General features: G+C 38.1%; 1 protein-coding gene across 2 annotated transcripts; it reads right to left on the bottom strand.

Moving 5' to 3' along the window:
• Window positions 1-338: 338 nt before the first annotated feature.
• On the bottom strand, window positions 339-18,868 carry LOC129269487 (probable ATP-dependent RNA helicase DDX17). Of its 2 annotated transcripts, XM_054906994.2 has the most exons (14): window positions 18,342-18,868; window positions 14,344-14,554; window positions 13,637-13,733; window positions 11,115-11,248; window positions 9,847-9,912; window positions 9,272-9,413; window positions 8,954-9,114; window positions 8,499-8,671; window positions 8,070-8,180; window positions 6,528-6,589; window positions 6,245-6,304; window positions 4,107-4,343; window positions 3,556-3,825; window positions 339-1,881 (listed from the first exon to the last, which is right to left on the bottom strand). In XM_054906994.2, exons 1-14 carry the CDS (start codon window positions 18,398-18,400, stop codon window positions 1,853-1,855), a joined length of 1,812 nt encoding a protein of 603 aa, XP_054762969.1. In that variant the 5' UTR covers window positions 18,401-18,868; the 3' UTR covers window positions 339-1,852. The 2 variants fall into 2 exon arrangements, with proteins under 2 accessions (XP_054762969.1, XP_054762968.1); XM_054906993.2 differs by having other exon boundaries at window positions 339-3,825; window positions 18,342-18,528.
• Between the last annotated feature and the right edge of the window lie 3,813 nt (window positions 18,869-22,681).

Below are 22,681 nucleotides of genomic sequence, written 5' to 3' on the forward strand. Positions count from 1 at the left end.
CATTACCACCACCGTCATGATCAACTCTTATTATCATTACCAGTCACTAATAATCAAAACCAGTCATTTTCGTTTTGTAAATCATACCAAACCACCATAAACATCAGAGATGCGGTTGGGATTCATTTTAGGACACCATCTGACTGAATATCAACTACAAGAGACAAAATATATGTACATGTACTTGATATTCAGTCAAGGTTCTAAAATGACTAACTCATTGTAAATGAATAAGACTGGTATCCTTGCAAGAAAGTACCATGCTTGTCACCACTTAATTCATCATTCACTTCTATAACATTAGAAAGCAAAACAAAAAAACGACAGATTTACTTATATTCTTAGTTTACAGCAGTTATGTGCAAAGCACTTTAATTTCTCAATATTAATAATACCAAAATACATCTTGAGGTTAAACATCTAAAGGGAAACAAATAAACAGGAACAAGACTCTTATGCATACAGATGTTAACCATCATAATAAATAATGTATCATGACAATCTTCTATAATTTACATTAATTTAAGTGAGAACTCCAAAAGAGGAGTAATGTACGATACATGGTCGCATTTGATTGCCTTTATGAAACACAAAGGGCACGATTCTCATGATTCTTTCACACTAAAAAGGGGGAAACAAGATTAAAATATGTTTACTGCTCTGCATTACTGTTATTTCACCATACTTTAATAACATGTAAACAGAGCTCTCATGGCTCCGTGTTTGTAACATGCAATCCTGAAAAGTCGAGATAATTTGTAGACCAAGAATGACCCCATCAGGCAAGGTTCATCCAGGGACCATTGGCATGAAATGATTTTGGCAAGGACCATCTTTCGTGTTGCTATCTATTATGATGCACCTATGGATATCTAACTTGGATTAATAAAATAGACTTGCAAGTAATATGATAACAAGCAATCTCATATGGTGAATCATAATAGATTGGCAACAAGGATGAAGATCCTTGCAAAGACCTCATAATGTAATTGGCTAGCCCCTGGGAGACTGAAACCAGCCAACTCTGGGTTTCACAACTGATGGAATACGATCGGGGCGAATGAAAAACAGTAAACTTGAGTAAATTAAAACTGAACTAAGTGTATGATCAATTAGATCCAACAGATGATGAAAACATATACAACACTTTAAAAATTTCACACACCTGCTTTATCTTTGGTGGCCCCTTTCTATGGAGCTCATTTTTTATTAAGTGTGGTAATGCACACCTTCTTACGTACTAACATAGAAAGGGGCAGACCGAATACCCGACAACTGAACTGCTTCAATAAATAGTGCCTACTTATTAAGATGCAACTACACATGACATAGGGGAACATATTGCAAGCTAGTCAACCGAGAGTTAAAAAGTGGCAGTGCATGTTGGGTGCATGTATGCAACACACCTGCACTAGGCTTGTTCAAAAGGCGCCAACAAAAATTTGGTTTAAACAAGAGTTAATCGAGGTATTGTTTTCTTCTTACTAGATTGCAACATCAAAGCTCGTTAGAATGCACTAGAAATTCGCCATTTTGGTCATGCAAGCTGAGCAGTCAGGCATGTCTATTTCCAACCAGCCTGCATTTTCCCCACACCATTTTCGTCTAAAAAATTTGGATCAATTTGCCATTTCTTCTGCATATTTACATCTAGAAGCAATCATACATAGAACAATTGTGGAATGATTCAATGTGGTCAGAGAAATGTTAATATCAAACCTAGCAGACAATGACCTAATGAAGAGTAATTCTTGGATGATTTTCCAGGAGATTAATGACACGCAGGGCCAGTTCAGTCTATGCTTCTTCAGGAAAGGGACATGCCTGACTTTAGCTTTCGCACCACCTTTTATCAATAACCACCTTGGGATCGCCATGAACCTGAGTACATAGGAAAGATAAGGACAAGCGCTCACGTTATAAACAAGTGCTGTGGTGGATGCCCTCAGTGGAGTTGTAAAGGTTCTTGAAAAACACTTCTTTTCGAGTCAAGGAAGTGCTCAACAAGAATCAACTTGAAAGGACAAGATATAGCGCATTGCTCTCAGAGGGAGCGCTTTGGGTATCTGTACAGACCCCTGTGGTGATTCATGCAGTTGAATCATGAGTGTCCCAGTGATAAATTTGAGGTTACAAAGGTAAACACTAACAGTGATTAAGGGAGGAAAATTATTTTTTTCCCCAAAAAGAAGTTGTCTCCTTCCAAATCCAAGAAACAACATGACTCTTGTCTGTTTTTTTAAATGGGCACAGACATTATCGCACAAGATGAACTTGTCCCCACTCTAAAACGTAAAAGGGAACGATCCTGAAGAAAATATAAATCTCTGAAGGTAAAAAAGGTAAAAGTAAATGCAATGCTCTCCATATAGCTGGAAACCTATGTACACAATGCTAGAGCATTAAAACTCTGTGACTCATAATATTGCTATTTACAAAACATTCAATTTATGTACAAGAGCCAATAACGTGCCATCCACTCAAAACTTTTTCATAAGTCATATGGAATGATTTGATTGGCAAAAATGGTTGGGGATGGTTAGAAACTTTCATTCCATATGACAAGTATCATTTTCACCCTACAACTTGATTTCTAAAAAAAAAGGAAAAAAAGAAGCTTTTTAAACATTGTTCTTTATTGACCAGGTTGAGCTGCAGCTCCGCCCTGCACTTGTTGGTAATATTGCATGTACTGCTGGTAGTACTGCACATACTGCGCATAAGCAGCAGGATCAGTTTGTGCCATTTGTGCCATCTGGGCCACCTGTGCAGGGTCCATCTGAGGCATAGTGGCTGCTGATTGACCCATCGCTGCCGCAGGTTTGGGAGCACTTGCTGGGGGTGTGGCTTGGACTGCACTTTGCGCAGGATTGTTTCGCTGGCTGTTGGGTGGGGGGATAGAAGGTTGCTGTTTTGACTGGGGAATAGGGGGCTGCTGATGCTGCATGCGCTGACTGTTAGGGGGAGGAATGGGTGGCTGATCGGACTGACGCTGCTGTTGCTGATGTGGTGGTTGTTGCATAAGGGGAGTACGCTGGCTATTTGGAGGGGGAATGGGAGGCTGCTCACTTTTCTGTTGCTGCTTTAGGGGGTTGTTAGCTGAAGGAATAGGTGGTTGTTGCATGGAATCAGGACCCATTAAAGGCACTGGCCTTCCCGAAGGAGGTGCAGCTCCAAACCCACCCTGTCTTCCCATACTGCCTTGTGGGGCATTATGCATCTGTTGTCCACCATGACCCCCATGGGATGGACCACTTGGACTAGGTCCACCCTGACCATGCTGCCTCCCTGGACCACCCTGGCCTCCAATTGGCCCACTGGCACCAAGTAGCCCTTGTCCACCCTGCGGACCATTACGTGCCCCACCCTGTTGTCCAGAGTAAGACCCTCCCCGAAAACCACCCTGAGAACTACTCTGATCCCTTGGTGGCCCTCCAGGCCTATTACCACCCATACCAAGGCCTTTGTTCATGGGAGGAGACCCACCAAAGCTACTCTGATTCTGACCCTGACCCATATCATCTCCCTGCCCATCGCCACTAGAAAAATTTCTACCTCCACCATATCCTCCATGACCGCCTCGAGAACCACCGCGTGCACCACCTCTGGAGCCACCTCGAGTGCTTCCACCTCCGTAGCCGTTCTGACTTCCGCCATTGCTGTAGCTATTTCTATTGTCTGATCCAGCTCTATCACCAAACCTACTGCCTCCTCCGCCACCAGCTCCAAACCTATTACCTCCACCAAAGCCATTTGAACTTGCACCAGAGAAGCCTCCCTTGCCGCCAAATCGACTACCACCACCTCGACTATAGCGACCTCGACCTGCAAAATGGAGATAGAATAAAAAAATTGATCATATTCAGTGGAAAGCGATTCTCTTTGACAAATATCCCCAATAAAAATTTTGAACTCGAACAAAGTACACAAGCAAAACTAACATTAAATGAATAAAGAGCTAAAATACAACTAAAAATATATTTACAATCTCCAAGTCATCTTTCAATATATTCACTTTAAATGGATTCGATAACAGAACAATTATCCCTTAATAATAAGTAAATAAAATCCGCTTTTTGTTCCAACATCACTTTGACAGTACTAACTTTTGCCTCCGTAGCGGTGGGCCTGTTCAGCAAGGGAGACCAGCTTCGGGTTGATGGCCTGTTTAGCCTCTTGTAGGACTGAGATGAGGTCTGGTGCCTGTTTGACGTTGCCTTGGGTGAAGAAGGTGTAGGCTGTGCCAGTGCGGCTGCTTCGGGCAGTACGCCCAATGCGATGAACATAGTCTTCGGATGAATTGGGGTAGTCATAGTTTATGACAAACTTGATGTCCTCCACATCTGCAAGGATGTTACAGTGATTGACAGGCCAACAGAGCAAGGTGGTGTTGGCATAAGTTCACCGCAACAAGGTGAAGTAAAGGGGAATAAAGGGGATAATGTGAGTATACAAATTTGGTGGCAGCGCCCCTTTTAGGTGACCGTAAATTTACAGTCAGCCGGGGTCAAACCCTGGAAATAAAGATATGGCAAGTACTAGCTTAGCAATAAAACTTTCTATCACAACTCACTTCATTCTTTCTCACAGTGAAAGAACAACCTGGCCTTTGATGCACACTCCCCATAATACAGGAAACAAAAACCAAATCTAAGGAAACATATCTACTTACCAGATGACCTGTAAATAAAATGTTATGATCTTTAGTCAGAGGGAGCATGCATCAGAACAAAACATATCATTGTGATATTATGACTCTAACCAGGAAATGGAGAATTCTTGGCTATTCATAAATGTAAGAACTGTCTATTGGCCAGTATTTAATGTTCTTTTCACTGGTCAGTTTATCAAGATGTTCTACGAATATCAGCATAGGATACAGCCACTGCAAATCTTGCAATGGCTGTACACAAAGCAATGGCAGGCCGGGGTCCTTACTACCCAAAACACCACACATACACATCTGTGTGGTTACAAGTTTCTTTCTTTCCCTAAAACACATTGGTGGACAAGATCTACAGGACGTCATTCTAGCCCCGTTGACGACGTACTCTTAATTTTAGTAAATTCTTTACACTTTCAAAGGCAATAAATTAACAGTAGAGCACAACAAAAGAAGTCAACGGGCTAGGAGAATGGTACTCACTGATCCATGGTGTATTTCCATGAAGAAGGAATGGAGGCAGGAGGTCCCAAGACATGACAAGTGGCTTCCTCAGCGCGCGTGCGGGAGAGGCTGGACAAATCCATGGTGAGTTAAGGACAGGATGATAATCCTGCTCAAGAATTCCATCGGAGACACACAAACAGGTTGTCCCAACCACTCTCAGCGAGACATTGAGTTAAGTCCCACTTGTAGGTGGCTGGATGGCTCAAAATCCCACAGTACTGTCTATTTTTTTGGCTCTGGAACAGTCTGTACAACCTGGCCTCAATGATGCCTATTATTGCAAATTGTGAAAGGCAACATACGGCTCCTCGTATCGATTTTAAGAGAAAAAGGGCCACAGAATAATAATTGGACATTCTTGGCGGAGACAAAACAAAACTGCTTCATCCAGACATGCAAACAAGCAGCTATGTCAAAATAAATTTTGAGCGGGAGGGGTGGGGGGTTGGGGAGGGGGTGTTTTCAGCAACCTAACAAAATGTGGTACAGATGTCGTGATTTACAGGAAGTGGAGCTGTCTACACCTTTGTAATGGGAGCCAGAGTTTCCTGGCACACTCAAGAACAAATACGATGAATGCCTCTTCCCGCTCAGTACTGTTGACGACGTGTCATGCCACGGGCCCTGCCGCAATAATTCACTTATCTACAGAGAAAAAAATAGAAAACTGAAAAGGTTGCATCATAGAGTCTCTTAGACGACAAAGTCAGAAAAGACAACATGTACAAGTAAAAATAATTTTCAGCTGCTGATACAGATCAGTTTCTGAGCCCCGCCACTGCCATTACGATACTCATTTACATCTTAATGCCTCGACTCCTCTTCATCTTCATAATCACACATGCACACTTTAAAATGTAAACTTACAATAATCATGTGGTTATTCTTGAAATTACATCACAAAATCAAAGATAATTCAAGTGACACATTTAGTTAACATAAACATAGCGCTCCAGGTTCACAAATATGTAAAAATTAAACAAAATAGAGGCCTTGGATGTAAAGGATTTATGTGTCATGGTGGGATTAATGAACTGGATATGATTTGACACAATGGTAAATTAAGATACAAACCTAGACCACGAGATGCTACATCTGTTGCTACAAGGATCGGTGCTTTGCCGTCTCGGAACTCTGCAAAGAAAAATCGTTCAAAGGCAACTTAGAAACGTCCACGTTTGCCAATATATGTTTCTTTATCTCATTTATCTACATTTAAATGCCACATTAACTGAACCCAAAACTTTTTAAATATTATTAATCTGAAAAACATTTCTTTCTCCGACTACCAAATATTTCTTTGGTAACGAGAAAAATAACTATAAAGCAGAACGGTTGTTTTACCAGAGGAACTTACCTGAAAGCACCCAGTCACGTTCTGGTTGAGACTTGTCTCCGTGAAGGCACATTGCAGGCCACCTGAAAATACATACATGAACGGCGGATTATATTATTGTCCATACATTTAGCAGCACTCTGTAAGATTTTCTACATTTTTTTTGGGTAGAAACATTATCAAACCAAAACACATTACCTAGAAACCAAATTTATAATAATCTCTTGAAATAGATATAAATTCACATGGATGATGGAGGATCAAGTTCATTTATAACATTTATACATTTTTTTCTTCCAAGTGTGAAATTACTGAAAATTACATATTCTGAAAGATATTTCACTTTCGGTGTACCATTGTGGGTGGGGAGCACTCCTGATTGGCTCAACAGAGCAAAAACCACCACATAATTTGTGTGAAGTTAAAATTAAGGACATACCTCAGTTGTTACAGATCATGAAAGAACAAGTAGGGCAGAATCCCCCAAGAGGTTTTGAATAATTATATCCAAAATAAATGACTCTAGTCAAATTTTACAAATCAATTATTAATTTTAATGACTGAAGACGGATTAATTGCATGCTGACAATAAAGCTATTCACCTCATCAAAAATATGATGAAAAGCATGTAAGACAAAGAAGTACCAAGAAATTCCAAATTTTACAAAATATTTCAAAAATATATTTGACCAGACTCTCAAACAATACAACTCAGACTATGGAATTGAGAAACTACCCTCAAATCGATCCTTTCATAAACGTTCAGTGTTTTCTAAGGAAATAAGTGGCAACACTTTTTGTCTGAGAAGCAACAACATTCATATGAACAATATATTGCATTTGAAATTTCAACAAAGACCTGCAAAAAATAACCACTCAAAACAGTTCTACAGTTCTTTCAACTTTTGTCAGATCTGACAACTGTCCTTGGTTTTGATTGCACATAGCAGAGCTGCCAAGTTGTATTTTGCATTTTCAGTATTCTTATCCCCAAAATCAGTATTTTGACAAAAAATCAGTATTTTTACTGTGTGAGATAAATATGCAGACCTGCCAACCTCGGGGAATGAAAAACTGTATTCTGTGATTTAAAAAACTGTATTTTCCCCCAAAAAAGTGTATTTCATAATAAAATGCTTGGCGCACTCGCTCATCGCGGCGCTCAAGCTGCATGCAAGCTAAAATGCGCACTGCTCTTGCAGATGAAAATAAGAACATTCAAACGTGTGTATATCTTCACCCTGGTTTTAACAAAATGATTGAAAAAAAAAGTTACCTGAAATTACATTGATCTAATAACCATATTTGTGTACGTTTTATGAAATAGAGACATATAGAGATTATTTTTCTCAATAAATTACGATTTAGTAAAAAAAAAACATGTATTTTTCAAAGAAAAAACGTACTGCCGTATTTTGGTTGTAAAAACGTACTAAATATGGCTAAAACGTACTGGTTGGCAGGTCTGACATAGGTGTCGTGACTATTACTAAAGAAGCCTTCAGATGACAGCTTGTTAGTGTTCACTACTTTAATGAAAGTCTCCAGTGACAAAAGACTTACCCATCTCGTCTCATTTTGCGTACTAATTCATCAGTTCTGCGTTTGGTTTCCACAAAGACCAGGGTTTTGTTTTCCTTCTCTCGCATGATCTCTTCTAATAGTTTGATGAGCCTGTTGGAAAAAAAATATTTGAAAAAGCATTACCATAAAATATTATTCACAAACCTTTCTTTCAACATATACTAAGTGTGTTACTTATTTTTAACAAAAGTGAGGACATTCAAGTCGATGCTCTTTATTTAGAAACATAAAAACAGTACCCCGAGACTAAGAAGGGAACTTAATCTTGTTTATTCAAATTGGAATATTCACACAAGATCTGTCAAGAAAAAGTAATTGAACAGATTTTTTCCTCAACAGGAATGTTAGAAGAGTATTTCAATGTAATCCACATTGAACATTTCTAAACAGGTTGTTAAATAGACTCACTTGATGTCCTTCTCTGTATCCTCACACACGTCAATGATCTGTAGAATGTTGTGGTTTGCTGATAAGGTGAGGGAACCAATGTTGACCATGATGTAATCCCTGATGAAGTCTTCAGCCAATTTCTTCACCTCTGTAGGCCACGTGGCACTCCACATCAGAACTTGCCTGTCCGGCTAAAAAGAATAACCATTAAAAGCCAGTCTTGATAGGGTTTATATTAAAAAAGAACAGCAACAGCTACTGCAACAAGCAGACAAGTCTACTTAATTTCTGGCAATATTGAGAATACTATCACATTTGCCTCTTGACCATGCAGGGGGATGATGACCCATAGCTAAAGTTTTTTTTTTTTAAAGCCAAATTTATCTGGCAATGTCTCGATTGAGTGGGTGGAAATGTTACACAGCCTCCATTATCAAGAAAAGTTGGATTGCACGATGTAGGCAGGCACTTACCCTGATCTGCTCCATGATTTTCCTGATCTGGGGCTCAAATCCCATGTCCAGCATGCGATCAGCCTCATCTAGCACAACGTAAGTACACCGCCTCAGATTTGTCTTCTGATTCTCCAAGAAGTCTATTAACCGACCAGGGGTTGCAACACAGATCTCAACACCTACCGAAAACAATAAAAGGTAATCAGAAAAGTCTCTGGTCAGTAATGACAATAATAAATTGGATCTATATTTCATTGAGAGGGGAAAGTTAATATGAAATTGGTACAAACGAGTCACAGAAGCATAGAAATAAGCTATGAATAGCACTGTACATACCTCGTTCAAGATCTCTAAGCTGTTGACCTCGAGGAGCTCCACCATACACACATGTGCTCTTGATCTTTGATGCACGTCCAAACTGGAAGGCTACTTGTTGAACTTGCTGAGCTAGCTCACGAGTTGGTGCTAAAACAAGGGCCTGAAAAGAAGTTCAGAAACAGAACAGAAAAAAAAAAATCACTTACCAGTAGAAGATACAGCTGGCAACAAAAAAATATAAAAAAATCAATGCCACTTGCAATTGACTCAGCAATTATGAATTATTTGAACTATCATTGGTTTTATAAATTTCACACTTGAGATACTAGATATGTTGCCAACTCATCACTAGAACCTTGTTATTAATTTTGATACTCCTACATATATGGTGTTAAATAACATATAGTACAACAATACAGCAAAGATTAACACAGATTGAGAAGCGAAAACCAAATTACTTCAAGCATCGCCCTTACTATAGACTATGCCTGTATCCATAACAGAGTTCAAATGACATTTTATAGACTGTGACAAAGACAAATATAGTGATAAAATTGTACTTAATTAGAAGTTTATTCTTTTTGTGCACTTACAATAGGACCGTCGCCTCGCTCCAAGAATGGTTGATGATTTATATGAACAATTGCTGGCAAGAGATACTGTTGGGGGAAAGGTAAGAAGATGGATTAATCTTGACTTGATGACAGAATTAAGGCCAAAATCAAAGTCTGACTAAAAACAGGGGAGGGTCAATTACCCTGTCTTGCACATCTTTATAAAACTCTAACATTGGTTACGAGCCATGGTCCAATTCTCAGGAATTTGTGTCCAACAGAATGGAAAATACTTACTTTTATACATTGCTACAAGACAATGCTAATTTCATATACTAAGCCAATAGAATCATTTTCATTTCATTACATAAAATATCTTCTTTTTTTTCCCCCCTACTATATAGTCTTATGTTTTTTTCCCGTCACACCTAGCGGATTACAATATCAGTTACACCATATGTGTATTTATATTTTTTCATATACATTTCCTTTTTGGATATATTTATATACATATCACTTATAGATACATATTTACACTTACCTTCTTCTCTTAGTTGTTTAATGCTTTATCATATATACTTATATGTCTTTTGCACATTATCAGTTGTTCCCCATTCTTTTCCTTTTTTCCCCCACTCTCATGCACCAATTTATTATGCCTTTCTTTGTAACCTGTTTGACCCACCTCTCACTAATTCTCTTGTTATTCATCCCATTATCACTGTTTTGTTCCAGATCCTGTTTGATGTTGCCTGCCTCATTATCTTAATCCCTCTTGGCTTGAGGTCTTTTACTGGCCTTACTTACACTAACTTCCCTTTGTGTCTGCCTACTCCTTTTCTTTCACCCCCTTCACTAACCTGATTGGTCTTCTGTACTCACTAATGCCCCTTTTGTCTCCTTGTTTCTAGTGTTGCTGTAGCTTGTTTGTGGTCTATATTATGGTTGTTCCACTTTATATGTTTGTCATTCTGCTAGGATCGAAAGCTTAGGCCCCTTTTTGACTTTCTAATATAAAATATCTGTATGTTTTTTGGCTTTTTTTTCTGTGGGGTGACTTTTGAACGTTGGAATGCTTTCCATTTTTTGCAAAAGAATTGTCATAACAACACAATATTGGAGGGAAAGGTATACATCTCAGTTTACATAACATTGAACATTATTTGTTGGCCACCCTCCATAACATGTTTTTGTATTGTTTAAATGTAAATGTTTTTGTTAAAGTTTAAAGAGCAGGTCAGACATTTCAAAGCATCAGAAAAGCCCAGTGTAGACAAGGGGTTTTCAGAAACCAAATAAAAACTTACTGAAAGAGTCTTCCCAGACCCCGTTGCGGCAATGCCAACCATGTCACGTCCACTGAGTGCTATAGGCCAACCCTGAGACTGGATTGGAGTTGGATGTTGGAAACCACACTGATTCAGCTGACCCATAACATAATCTGCGAGGAAGAAAATTGATGAGGAATTGAAAAGGTTAAAATTTCTTTGAAATTGATTTCAGGTTCAACAGACCATGAATTTATCACAATGGATAACACTTTACAGTTCACATATGTGATACCAAAAGCCATGCCTTTTGTTGAAATAAATGCAAGCAAAGCCTACATGCAAGTTCTGGCTTATCTTGGTAACGGCAGACAGCAAATAAAAAGGGCAAAATTTAACTAAAACTAAATTTACTTATAAAACAGGAGGGTTGGAATTTACGCAACCACCCAAAGTCGTTTTACTGTTGTGAGATCACCATATTTTAAGTTACAACTTCACCCCTGATCCAAAGATGACCCTATCTTAGTCATCTTTGAGTGAAGTTGTACACAAATAAGTAGTGGTCTACACACTCAGCAGGAGGATATAGAAACGGTGAAGACAGATTTGGATTTGTATCTGAGGAATACAAATACCTTTTTTTTATTCCAATTTTCTGTTTTATTATTTTGTAACCCTTATATGTACATATGTATAAACTATCAACACCAAGAGTAACTTAGGGACAGTGGTTTTCCGCGATCGCGGAAAACGGACGGAATTCACGGAATCAGCCTTTTGAAACGGAAAGTGGCTTTTCACACGGAAAATCACGGAAAACATAATTTTTTCTCAAAATACACAGAATAGTAACAGAAATTACTCCCAAATCCTCAACAAAAAATGAATATCAACTGGAAAAAACACGATCTCACTTCGCTACAACAATCATGACAATCAACACATCGTTACTGCACTTGAGCCCCTCCATCACTTGATCAGAGATGCCAACTTTTGGAAATCAGAATTAGGGAGGATTTGCAACCGACACCAAATTATGTGCGCGTAGCGCACATCTCGAGCGCGGAGCGCTCGACCCTTGCGGCCGGGGTCGAGGGCCCGCCTTAGGGCCCTGGAAGCTCTGGGTTTCTAGATGCTTCTGGTGCAATCTGATCCTTATTTTGGAGCATTTCACATGTTTTTAAAAAAACATTGTTCCCACTTTTTTGACATAAAAATAAAAATATCAAACACCCTGTCAAATATGCATTTTTACATGTAAAAAAAATGAGGGGACAATAGAAGAAAAGTACCTGTTCAACTATAATAATGAGGAATTATCCTCTTTATTATTATTAAAGCGCGGGTAACGTCTTCCTCCTCGCTGGTCCCTTGCTTGGTGAAATAAGTCAACAGGGAACTAGTGGAGCTCGAAGATCTCGTCTTCGCAATGTCCGTATGCCGTTTGCTCCCTACGTGCTTCCGAATATCATCACGACCTCCGTGCTCAACTTTAATGTCCACGCTGCAAATTGTGCAAAATGCATGGTAGATTCCTCTTTCCGAATACACGGGTACTGGAGACTGTATTCAGTCTTATACTTCTGAGACCATTTCTTGGTCTTTTTTTGTTGATTTTCCGCCATTTCGTGTCAATATCAACCCATCAATACGCCGAAATCACACACCGATATTCCATCGCACGACTCGACAAATCCAGCGGCCGCGAGCGCATACGCCTCGCGAAGCTAGCCGGGCCTACCGGCCTGGTGCACAGTGGATTCCCGTTAGGCATATCACATGCACCAGCTTTTCGCTGCTCCTTATTTGTCTGCCTTTCACACAGAATTTAGTAGCAGCGAAACGTAATGGAGTTACTACATGCTAAAGTCAGCAGACGATACATGTACTTCCAATCCAATTTGATCAATGCAAAAAAAAATCGTAATTTCGGGAGGATAAGGATGGTAATCGTAAGGGCGGGAGTTGGGATGAATTTTCGGGAGCCTCCCGATGAAATCGGGAGGGTTGGCATCTCTGCTTGATCCTATCGAAATAAGTTTACACTCGCGTCTACATATACGGCAGAAACACGGCCGTTTGTTGCTGCCCTCTGCGTCCGGTCATAATATCATGAGCGCAGTGATTCAACAAATCCAAAATGGCGGATAGGCGAAGGTTGTTGTCTGCTCAAAATGATGTCCAAATAGTCCCCAAATCATGCTAATGTGAAAGGCGAGGATGTATTCATGTTGATTGTGTTTCTTTAAATAGTTTTTGTATTCTAATCTCTTCGATTAAAATCGATTTTAAAGCATTGTAAATACAGTGGCAGATGCAAATTTTGACCAGCGCAAGAATTTTGACATCGCTAATCATTGCGTATTGATTTTCTATGTAAATGGAATTGTCACTTTTTCATGTACACAAAGTCTATAGGGAAACAGAATTTCCGTTTTCAGACATGCTGAAACGGAAAAGGCAATTTCCAGAAACGGAAAATCACTGTGCCTAGTAACTAAGGAGTGGGAAGGTTGCCTTCCAATGCCTATCTTTCAATTATCCCCAAGATAACTCACCAGGAAATCCTGCTTCATGAAAGTGAAATACTGGCCTCATAGGTTCTTTTCCTTTTACTGTGATTTGTTTTTCTGCGCAGAAACCTTGAATGTCCGTCTGTGTCAGAGAGCACAAAAATACATAATAAAGACATAAGATAATAACTGGCAGATATATTGAACAGAGAAATAGCTCACATAACAATCGTACTAGCTCCTAAATTCATACAGAAATTTTTTTTTTGATGACTACATTAATATACTCTCCATTTCAGTATAAAAAATTGGGCTTTAAGATTGCAATTATAAGATTGGTATGTCCCAACATCTATAGATAATTTTTTTTTTCCCATTTAGATTAGGCACTCACAATGTAAAAGAGTTTCAAACACCCTTTTGAAAAGTGAATACCTCCGTCTTGATATGGAATATACGAGTGAACGATGTAAGCTTTTATCTAAGGGCATACAAATTTACATATCTATCTTTCAGCTACACAACACCACCTACATGTAGAGACAAAGCTATTCCCTTCATCTGCTTTGTAAAATAAATGATTAGCATTTGGAATCCAGTTTGCATGTACAAATGTATGTGTTGCTCACAGTTAATGCTCTTAAGCTTTTCATCTCAATGAATCGTGCATTTAAATACATCGGAAGTTTTTCCGCACATGCTCAGATTATGTCAGAACTGGCTTATTGATTGTCAGAAATAAAGGGACTTACAAGTGGCCTTGACGTTACTTCTGGATGTTCTCTGTAGAAGTTCTTTTTGAAAGGTGCTAGTTTGGTTAAATCCCATCTTGGTTTTCTGAGTTTTTCCCCTGGTTGTCCAAACTTCTCTTTGAGACCACCGCCACCACCTCCACCCATTCCTGAGCCCCTGCTGCCAAAGCGAGGTGGTCCTCCGAATCCACCTCCTCCTCCTCTACCACCACTGAAAGACAATCAGAAATATTGATTAGCTGGGCATATTCATCACAAAACTAGTTCACATGTGTCTATTACCACTTCCTCCATCCCTTATCTAAATGTAGCCTAGAGGACTTTGTGATGACATTTCTATCTGTACCCTGTATGTCTTTCGTTTTCTCATCACGAAGCTTAAACACAAGCCCTATACACCTGCATGTCTAACGTGCAAACAATGATGGATTTCCCTTGAAAATTCACATTTAAAAGTCAAGTCCACCTCAGAAAAATATTGATTTGAATCAATAGAGAAAAATCAGACAAGCATAATGCTGAAAATTTCATCAGGATGTAAAATAAAAAAGCTATGACATTTTAAAGTTTCGCTTATTTTTCACAAAATATTTATATGCACAATTTAGCCACATGCAAATGAGAGAATTAATGATGTCCCTCACTCACTATTTCTTTTTTTTTTTTTTAATTAAACAATATTACTATTTTCACAGATTTAACAATAAGGACTAACTTGACTGAACCATAAAATGTTAAACAATGGTAATTCCATAAGCTCAGGGAGAAATAAAACTTTGTTTCACAGGACAATAAGGAGAAAATTAGAATATTTCATACAATAAAATAGAAAATAAAGTGAGTGAGTGATGTCATCAGTTCCATCATTTTCATACCGACCGGGATGTGCATATAACTGTTTTGTGAAATTAAGCAAAACTTTAAAATATAACTTTCTTATTTTACATCCAATTTTAATGAAATTTTCAGTGTTTTATTTGTTGGATTTTTCTCTTATTATACAAATCAACTTTTTGTTGGGATGGACTTGTCCTTTAACACAATTATTTAAGAAACAAGTGGAGCGCCTCTGGCAGTCTCGCCTGCATCACGCGATTCAATATACCAGCAGTGCTGACTTTGAAAACAACTATAACATAATTATTCACAAAAAATACTATGTTCAATGACAATAAATGACATTTGACCTTGATCATGCAACCTAAGACTTGTCAGTGATACTTGATTACTCCTATATCCACATTTTTAAACTATACATGTACCTATAAACTTTGAAAGTGATGGCAGCAATCTATTACCTCCAAAATGGCCAAAGTTCATTGACCTTAAATGACCTTTGACTTTGGTCATGTGACCTGAAACTAGCATGATATGTTCAGTGATACTCGATTACTCTTATGTCCAAGTTTTATGAATCAGATCCATAAACTTTCAGTTATGATGGTAATTCAACAAATACCCCCAACTTGGCCAAAGTTCATTGACCTTAAATGACCCCATTGGACATGTTGAGTTCATACAGGGTTCCCAGCTTTTCAAGAAAACAAAATTCCCAGATTTTTCCCTGATGAAGTTTATTTAAACCTATTCCCAGTTTTGCATGTTTTCTAAGTTGTTGCAGTGAATTACATGTATTTTCAGTATTATTAGTACTATAACACAAGCATGTAATGGCCTCCCTTCTCCCTATAAAGCCATCCACCATACCCCATAACCACCATAACGAGTCATTCAATGGATGTTGTTTTGATATGCAACAAAATATAAGAGTGAGTGACTACCATGCTTTCAAATTTCGGGTCGATCAAAATTCCCTGATTTTTCTCTCATTTGAGGCATTTTCCATAAAATTCCCTGATTTTTCCCCCAACTAGAAAAAGTAAAATAATTTCCAAATTTCCCTGATGGGCTGGGAAGCCTGTCTTAGGCATCCAGAGAAAAAAAGAGTGAAAGTGGTGAAATTTACTACAGTTCATGCACAATAATACCTTACACAAGTAATCCAAGATAAAAGTTAATACACATTACTGGGTAGGTACAGTACTCGCCTCTCTAAAGTGGCAACATTTGCTACTTTCAAAATTTGAATTATGAGGTGCTGCTGGATTAGTTTGTGCTTCTCCTGGCCATGTGCACTGGGCTATGAGACGTTCTCTACGCTTGAAAATTTGAAATCTGTGCTAAGGAACTGTCTCAAATAATACACAAATAATCCATTTGACTCTACCATTCTCAAGTGGTTGTTTATTGCAGTTTTGGACGTGGGCCATGCGTGCACTCGTAACGGGGATCAAAAACACAGATTAAAAAAAGGGTGGTTTTGAAAGACTATTATATTAATTTAGGGTAAGTCTTTGTTCCAAAGCATTTCTTTAAGATTAGCCAAATATGTTTAGGGTATGCTTTTTCCCCAGGGTCATTATTCTGGCGACTTGTTTGGAGGCCAAAATGTGTAATTAAAGCCTGCAAAAAAATAGTTTAGGGTGTTATTTTGCACACGGAGAAAAACCCGTTTAGGGGATGTTTGGAAATAATTTGGTTACGCAGGGGTACAGCAATACATTTGACTGCCCTTTCTGAAGTTGAAATGCAATTGAGACTTGCTACAGTATTATGCCATTTCTGAACAATTACTGGTGGGGAAATTTGCTCGAAGTTGGCAGGTGCAAAAATGCATTTTAGGGCCCTGCACCAAGACCCAATCTCAAGTAAAATTTTTTGGCTCTTAATTTTCATGATTTTAATTTCTGGCTCTTTTAAAAACAGTCCAGCATGAGCAGAATTCAGAAGAAACTAGAAAATAGTAACAAAATTAAAGGGGAATCCAATCCAAATAAAAACTTGTTTTTATAAGGAAAGGAAAAATCAGACAAGTTGATAATGATAGGTGAAAGTTTAAACAATATTGGACAAACAAGAAAGTTATGAATTTTTAAAAGTTGTAAATATTGGTAATCACTACACTCATGGAGACTTCAAATTGGCCGCATATGGGATGTCATAGTGATGTAAGGCAAGGACTAGTACTCTTCCATGTAGCCTACTCCAATACATATTATGCCTAAAATGTCACTTTTCCCAAAAGTTTTATTTCAAATTATATTTTTCTTTCATGAGGACATTAAACAATATACATGTACTACCTGGGTTATATTTAGATTACTGCCCCAGGGGAATGAATACTTATCACAAATCCCTGATAATAAAGTACATGGCCTATGGGAAAGTTGTCCTTGCCCATGGCATTGTCATAATTTACTTACCCAGTTGCCAATTTGAAATCTACATACTATTAGTGATCTCAATTTTAAAGCAGCTATAACTTTCTTATTGCTTGTCCGATTTCTTTCAAACTTTCACCATTCTGTTTAATTATTTTTCTCCTTCCCCCAACACAACATTTTACGGCCAAGGCTGGATTCCCAGTTTAAGGGTGAACTTCCCCTTTGTTTTTTTGCATGTTTAAGGCCTTTATATTAAGGGAAAGTACAGTTAACAATAACAGTGAAACATGGGCAAAATCGTGGTTTCGGGAACCACTCGTCGATTTGTATACGCGCACTTGAGTACAAAGTGAATGGAGGTGGAAATCTGGAAATAGGGAAACGTGCGTGTGACTGAATAAATTAAAGGTAAAGCGCTGCTGTACCGGTACGTCACGGTTTCCAATCATATCACGATAATGCCGAAACATGGGAAAGGTCAAACTTTAAGAACATAAATTCGTGAATCGTGATACAAATATAAGACAAAGCCCAAGTTCTTTCGAACGACATGAATGACACAAAAAAGTTGAAGAAATTATTTCACGAACTGAACTCGTGCTTTCCACACTCGACGCGACGCGACCATGGCGATATTGTCGCAGTCATCCACATTTCACAGGAAAATTCCATACATGTGCGCACCCACACACCAACGTTAGTCGTTACATTCATTCATTTCAAACACATCCGCATTCTACCGGCTTTTTACAAACTTATTTTCTCTACACTTACCCTCCATTTCGTCTATCAGACCTATCAAAAGATCTACCTCTGTCTCCAAATCTGGACATTTTTCACAATTGTTTTACGCAGTGGTGAGAAATAAAGGTGTTTTTAGACTTTTTAGCCGGCAATACGAAAGGTTTGGGTTCCAGCAGCAAGATGGTACGACCAGCGCGCAGTGAAATGGCTTTGTCATAAGAGGCGAATTTCAAGTAGTTTCGACTGTATTAATCCGCCAACATGACATAGGTCTTTAGAGATGTGTATTTATTAAGTGTTTACTGTTATGAGAAAATCTCATAAATGATATCATCTAAAAAACAATTAAAAAAATGAAAGATCTAAATTGTATGTTACAAAAATTTCCCTTTTTGGCAGCATATATGAAGAACTATTTTTCAACCGACTTGCATGCGGAGCATTATGATGTAAAATGGTTCTATTTTTCAGAGAATTATCGACCGGATGACGTCATCTGATCGGGCGACGTACGTCGACATTTCCGAAGTTCACTTGGAGTTCGCGTGGTCTCGGCCCTGTTCCACTGATTCAGGCTCGGTGCCAGGATTTTTAAAGGGGGGGGGGGGGGTGCGCAATTAAGTCAAGAAAATGGACTTTATATTTGGCTAAATGATTCCACATTAAAATACATCAAAATGTATAGTATGGATATTGTTTTACAGGGGTGTAAGTATAGAGAATTCATCCCTTGAAACCAATTAAATTTATACAAAGGAGAAAAATCAAAGAAGCAGATGAAACTAAAGTTGTTATATATTTTATAGGCAGTGGCTTAACTACGGGGGGCACGTAGTCTGCAGGCACAGACCCTGATTGGAACTTTGATCAATAAGTGTGCCTCCACGCAAAGACTAGCACATACAAAACTTGAGCGAGAGAGCCTTCAGTACACAAGGCATGAGTAGGCTGCACATTCAGACCCTTAACTCGAGTGAAGGGTTTGCCCAGCAGACTAGGGGGCACGTGCCCCCCCCCCCCCCCATCGGCTGGCAAAAAAAATATAAAAGAGGGAGATAAAAGAAACTTAGTATGGGAAGAAGAAATCATTGAATATTATGTTGTTTTATTATATTTTATTACATAAGAAATATTTTTCATTAAGTTATAATTGGCTTAGTGCCTACGTGTTCATCAGTCCTTGTGCCAGTGTTGTAGTGCCTTGATGCTCAGCCTTGGCCTCGACGATTTTGAGCCTTGAAATTTCAAGGTTTTTTCAAGGCATTTTGTATTTTGGACTTTTATTTGACTTTTATTTGTTTTTATATAAGTAATTATTGATAAATGTTTCAATTGCTCTGTACATTTAATGACACCAATGGTTAATACTACCAGTCAGCAGTAGCAGCAGCAGCAAGTGTACTAGCAGTACAATCAATTGTGATATCACCATTATCATGAATTATCATCACATATGTAACAAAGAAAACAGCAGTGATGAAAAATAACATTATTTATTGGTAATGTGTTGTAATCATGACTAATTATTAATGACAATATTAATAATAATGATTGTAATAATGATTATGATAAAGATTATAGTGATTTGATGACAGGAATAATTCTGACAGATCTCACTGCAATTTTGACCAAAAAAATTATACTTTAAAAATATATAGCTAACTCTAAAGAATGAAAACAAGGTTGATTTCTATTCCATTAGGATTTTCATTGTATTATTTTCTTTGGCAAACAAGAATGTTATAAGTCTTAATGATATTCTGAAAAGATTTGGTGAACTTGAACACATTCTTCGATTTTGTCATATCCAAATGGCCTTTGTCAATGGCATGATGAGCCAAAACTTTTGAGGGGCCAAGCATGGCACATAGAGCAAAATTTCTGCCAAAAAAGTTGAAAGTGATTGAAGCGAGCGAGCGTTTTCACCCTCTTACTATAGGAAAAGCTATATATATATATTTTTAATCACATTTACTCCTTTTTATTTCCTTTCCTTTTCTAAGTTTATTATTGGTGATGGAACTTCTTCTCTCACTTTTTTTTTTGGGGGGGTCTGATATTTTTTAAGGAATTCGAAATAGAGAGAGGAGAAGGGGGATAAACATGTGAGGGCGTATATAAGAAAGGCGGGGGTGACACATTTGGCCGGTTATAGGCAGAATATACTGCAAAATTAGTTAATATGTTGATAGGCAGTACATCTTTTCTAAATTCTATACGTGTATACTTTGTTTTGGGTCTAGTGTCTCAGAATAACAAAACAAAGTAAAAAAAAAAATGTTTACCTCTTTTTAATCATATATGGTTCGACAGTGTCAATATGTTTTTATACAGAACTCTATTCTACTGTTTCAAGAAATGATTCAGATTTACCCTCCTCAGCTAAGGGTATGGGGTGCACCCCGTTTATTTTATACCCTTTTTAATATAACTTTATTTTGTTAGTATTCTTTATTCCGGTTTTCATGTGAAATAAGTGTAGAAGATACAAAAAATGAAAAATGAAATTTAAAAGCGGTTGTAAGCAGAAAAAATAACATGAAAACTGACAAGCGTCAAAAAATGACTAATTTTCAGGTCAGCATTTGAAAATTTCAACTTGCACTTTGTGCTTTCTTGCCCCCCCCCCCCCGATAAATTCCCTGTACGAAAAAATGCCCCTTTTCCCAAATGAAATATGCCCTTTTAAAAAAAAAAAATACTTTTTTTTATAGTAAAACATAATACATTTTAGGTTCGAAAATCACCAAATTTGAATCGCGCTCGCATCAATTATTGTTTAGTACGGTACGATCCTGTTCATGTTTACAAAAATGTTTATAATTTCCAGTTTTCGGGTTGGAATGTCACATTTTCTGGCCCGCGTTCTGCACTAACATCAATTACTGTTAAGTATTCATTCAGGAGCTGCGGAAGCGGGGGGGGGGGGGGTGGGAGGCTTCAGGGCTTCACTCCCACTTTTGTTTCCAAAACCGTGTACAAAAACATAAAAATGACCAAATGATTGTGATTTTGTTCATGGTATCAACATAGAGCTATAATAGCTCCATGGTATCAATTTTGCTTATTATGCAGAATGCAGTATCTTTTAAATGTGAGGGTGGCCCCAAACTTTTGGCCTGTTCTGTATAGGGGCGATCGCATCTTGCCCCCAAGGATCGACGCTTTTGTTTAGAGTAATTTTGACTCTATACTCTTTACAATACTCTGTACAATGAAGTGTTATACAGGGCAGCGATCCGGGGGGGGGGGGTCATTCTCTTTTGCAGTCTATCTGCATGTTTAGTATCCCATCCACCCAAGCCCATTGAAGTTGTAGATGTCCATTTATTTGGAAGTTTATAATTAAGTGCCCCAAATGCCCTCATCTATACATACATCCATCAGGGCCTCATGATGTTACAAAGTCATGTAGATGAAATAGTTATGGATTTTGAATATGTATTATTTGGGGGGGGGGGGCGGGCTGCTTGGTCAGTAGGCCTATAGTCTCCTTGGTAGAATAAACAAGATAAAAAGGAGGAAATTTTTCAAGCCCACAGTAGCCCCATCTCCGCGCATGCATGGGCACATAATTATTTATCTCTGTATGTCGGGTCTTGTCTGCTGTGCAAACCCTTCACTCGAGTTAAGGGTCTGAATTGCAGCCTACTCATGCCTTGTGTAAATTGAAACAGCAAGTTTTGTATGTGCTAGTCTTTGTGTTGAGACACACTTGATAAAAGTTTCAATCAGGGTCTGTGCCTGCAGACTATGTCGGGTCTGCATGCACGGAAATAAATGTCGAGTCTGCTACCCCTGTCTCACATTTCCCCTCTCTCTCCGTGTCTATCCTTCTCTCTCTGTCTGGGGTCTTATACTTTAATTGTAAAATGCGTGAAAGTATGATATCAATTTCATTCTAATTATTGGATTAGGAAGAACTTCATATGATTTGTTTACTTTTTTTTCAAAATCGTTTATTGGGTTTGTTTTTAATGGTTTCGTCCCGGGTTTCGTTTATTTTGAAACTAATTGATTCATTGTTTAGAATTTAATATATATTTTTGTGTTTGTTAGTATTTTTCAATTCTTTTGGGTTTCATATTTATATAGATATGAGTGAATATTTAATTTGTGCTTCTGATTATTTAGATATTACTGATTCAATTATATTAATAATCGCAAATTGTATTTCATGACAGGGCCGTTTTGAAACGGACATTGCCACCCTGTATAAATAAATTACAAATAAATTTCCTCCCACTTTTTTCTGGCTCTCTCTTTCTCCTTTGCTAGACCACCCTTTTCTATTTTTTTCTCCCTAAATCATCATCTGCATTTCCTATTCAAATACACCTCCATGAAAACCTCTGCCCACCCTGTTATTC

The sequence above is a fragment of the Lytechinus pictus genome, chromosome 10 (assembly GCF_037042905.1).
Source record: "Lytechinus pictus isolate F3 Inbred chromosome 10, Lp3.0, whole genome shotgun sequence".
NCBI classification, from domain to species: domain Eukaryota; kingdom Metazoa; phylum Echinodermata; class Echinoidea; order Temnopleuroida; family Toxopneustidae; genus Lytechinus; species Lytechinus pictus.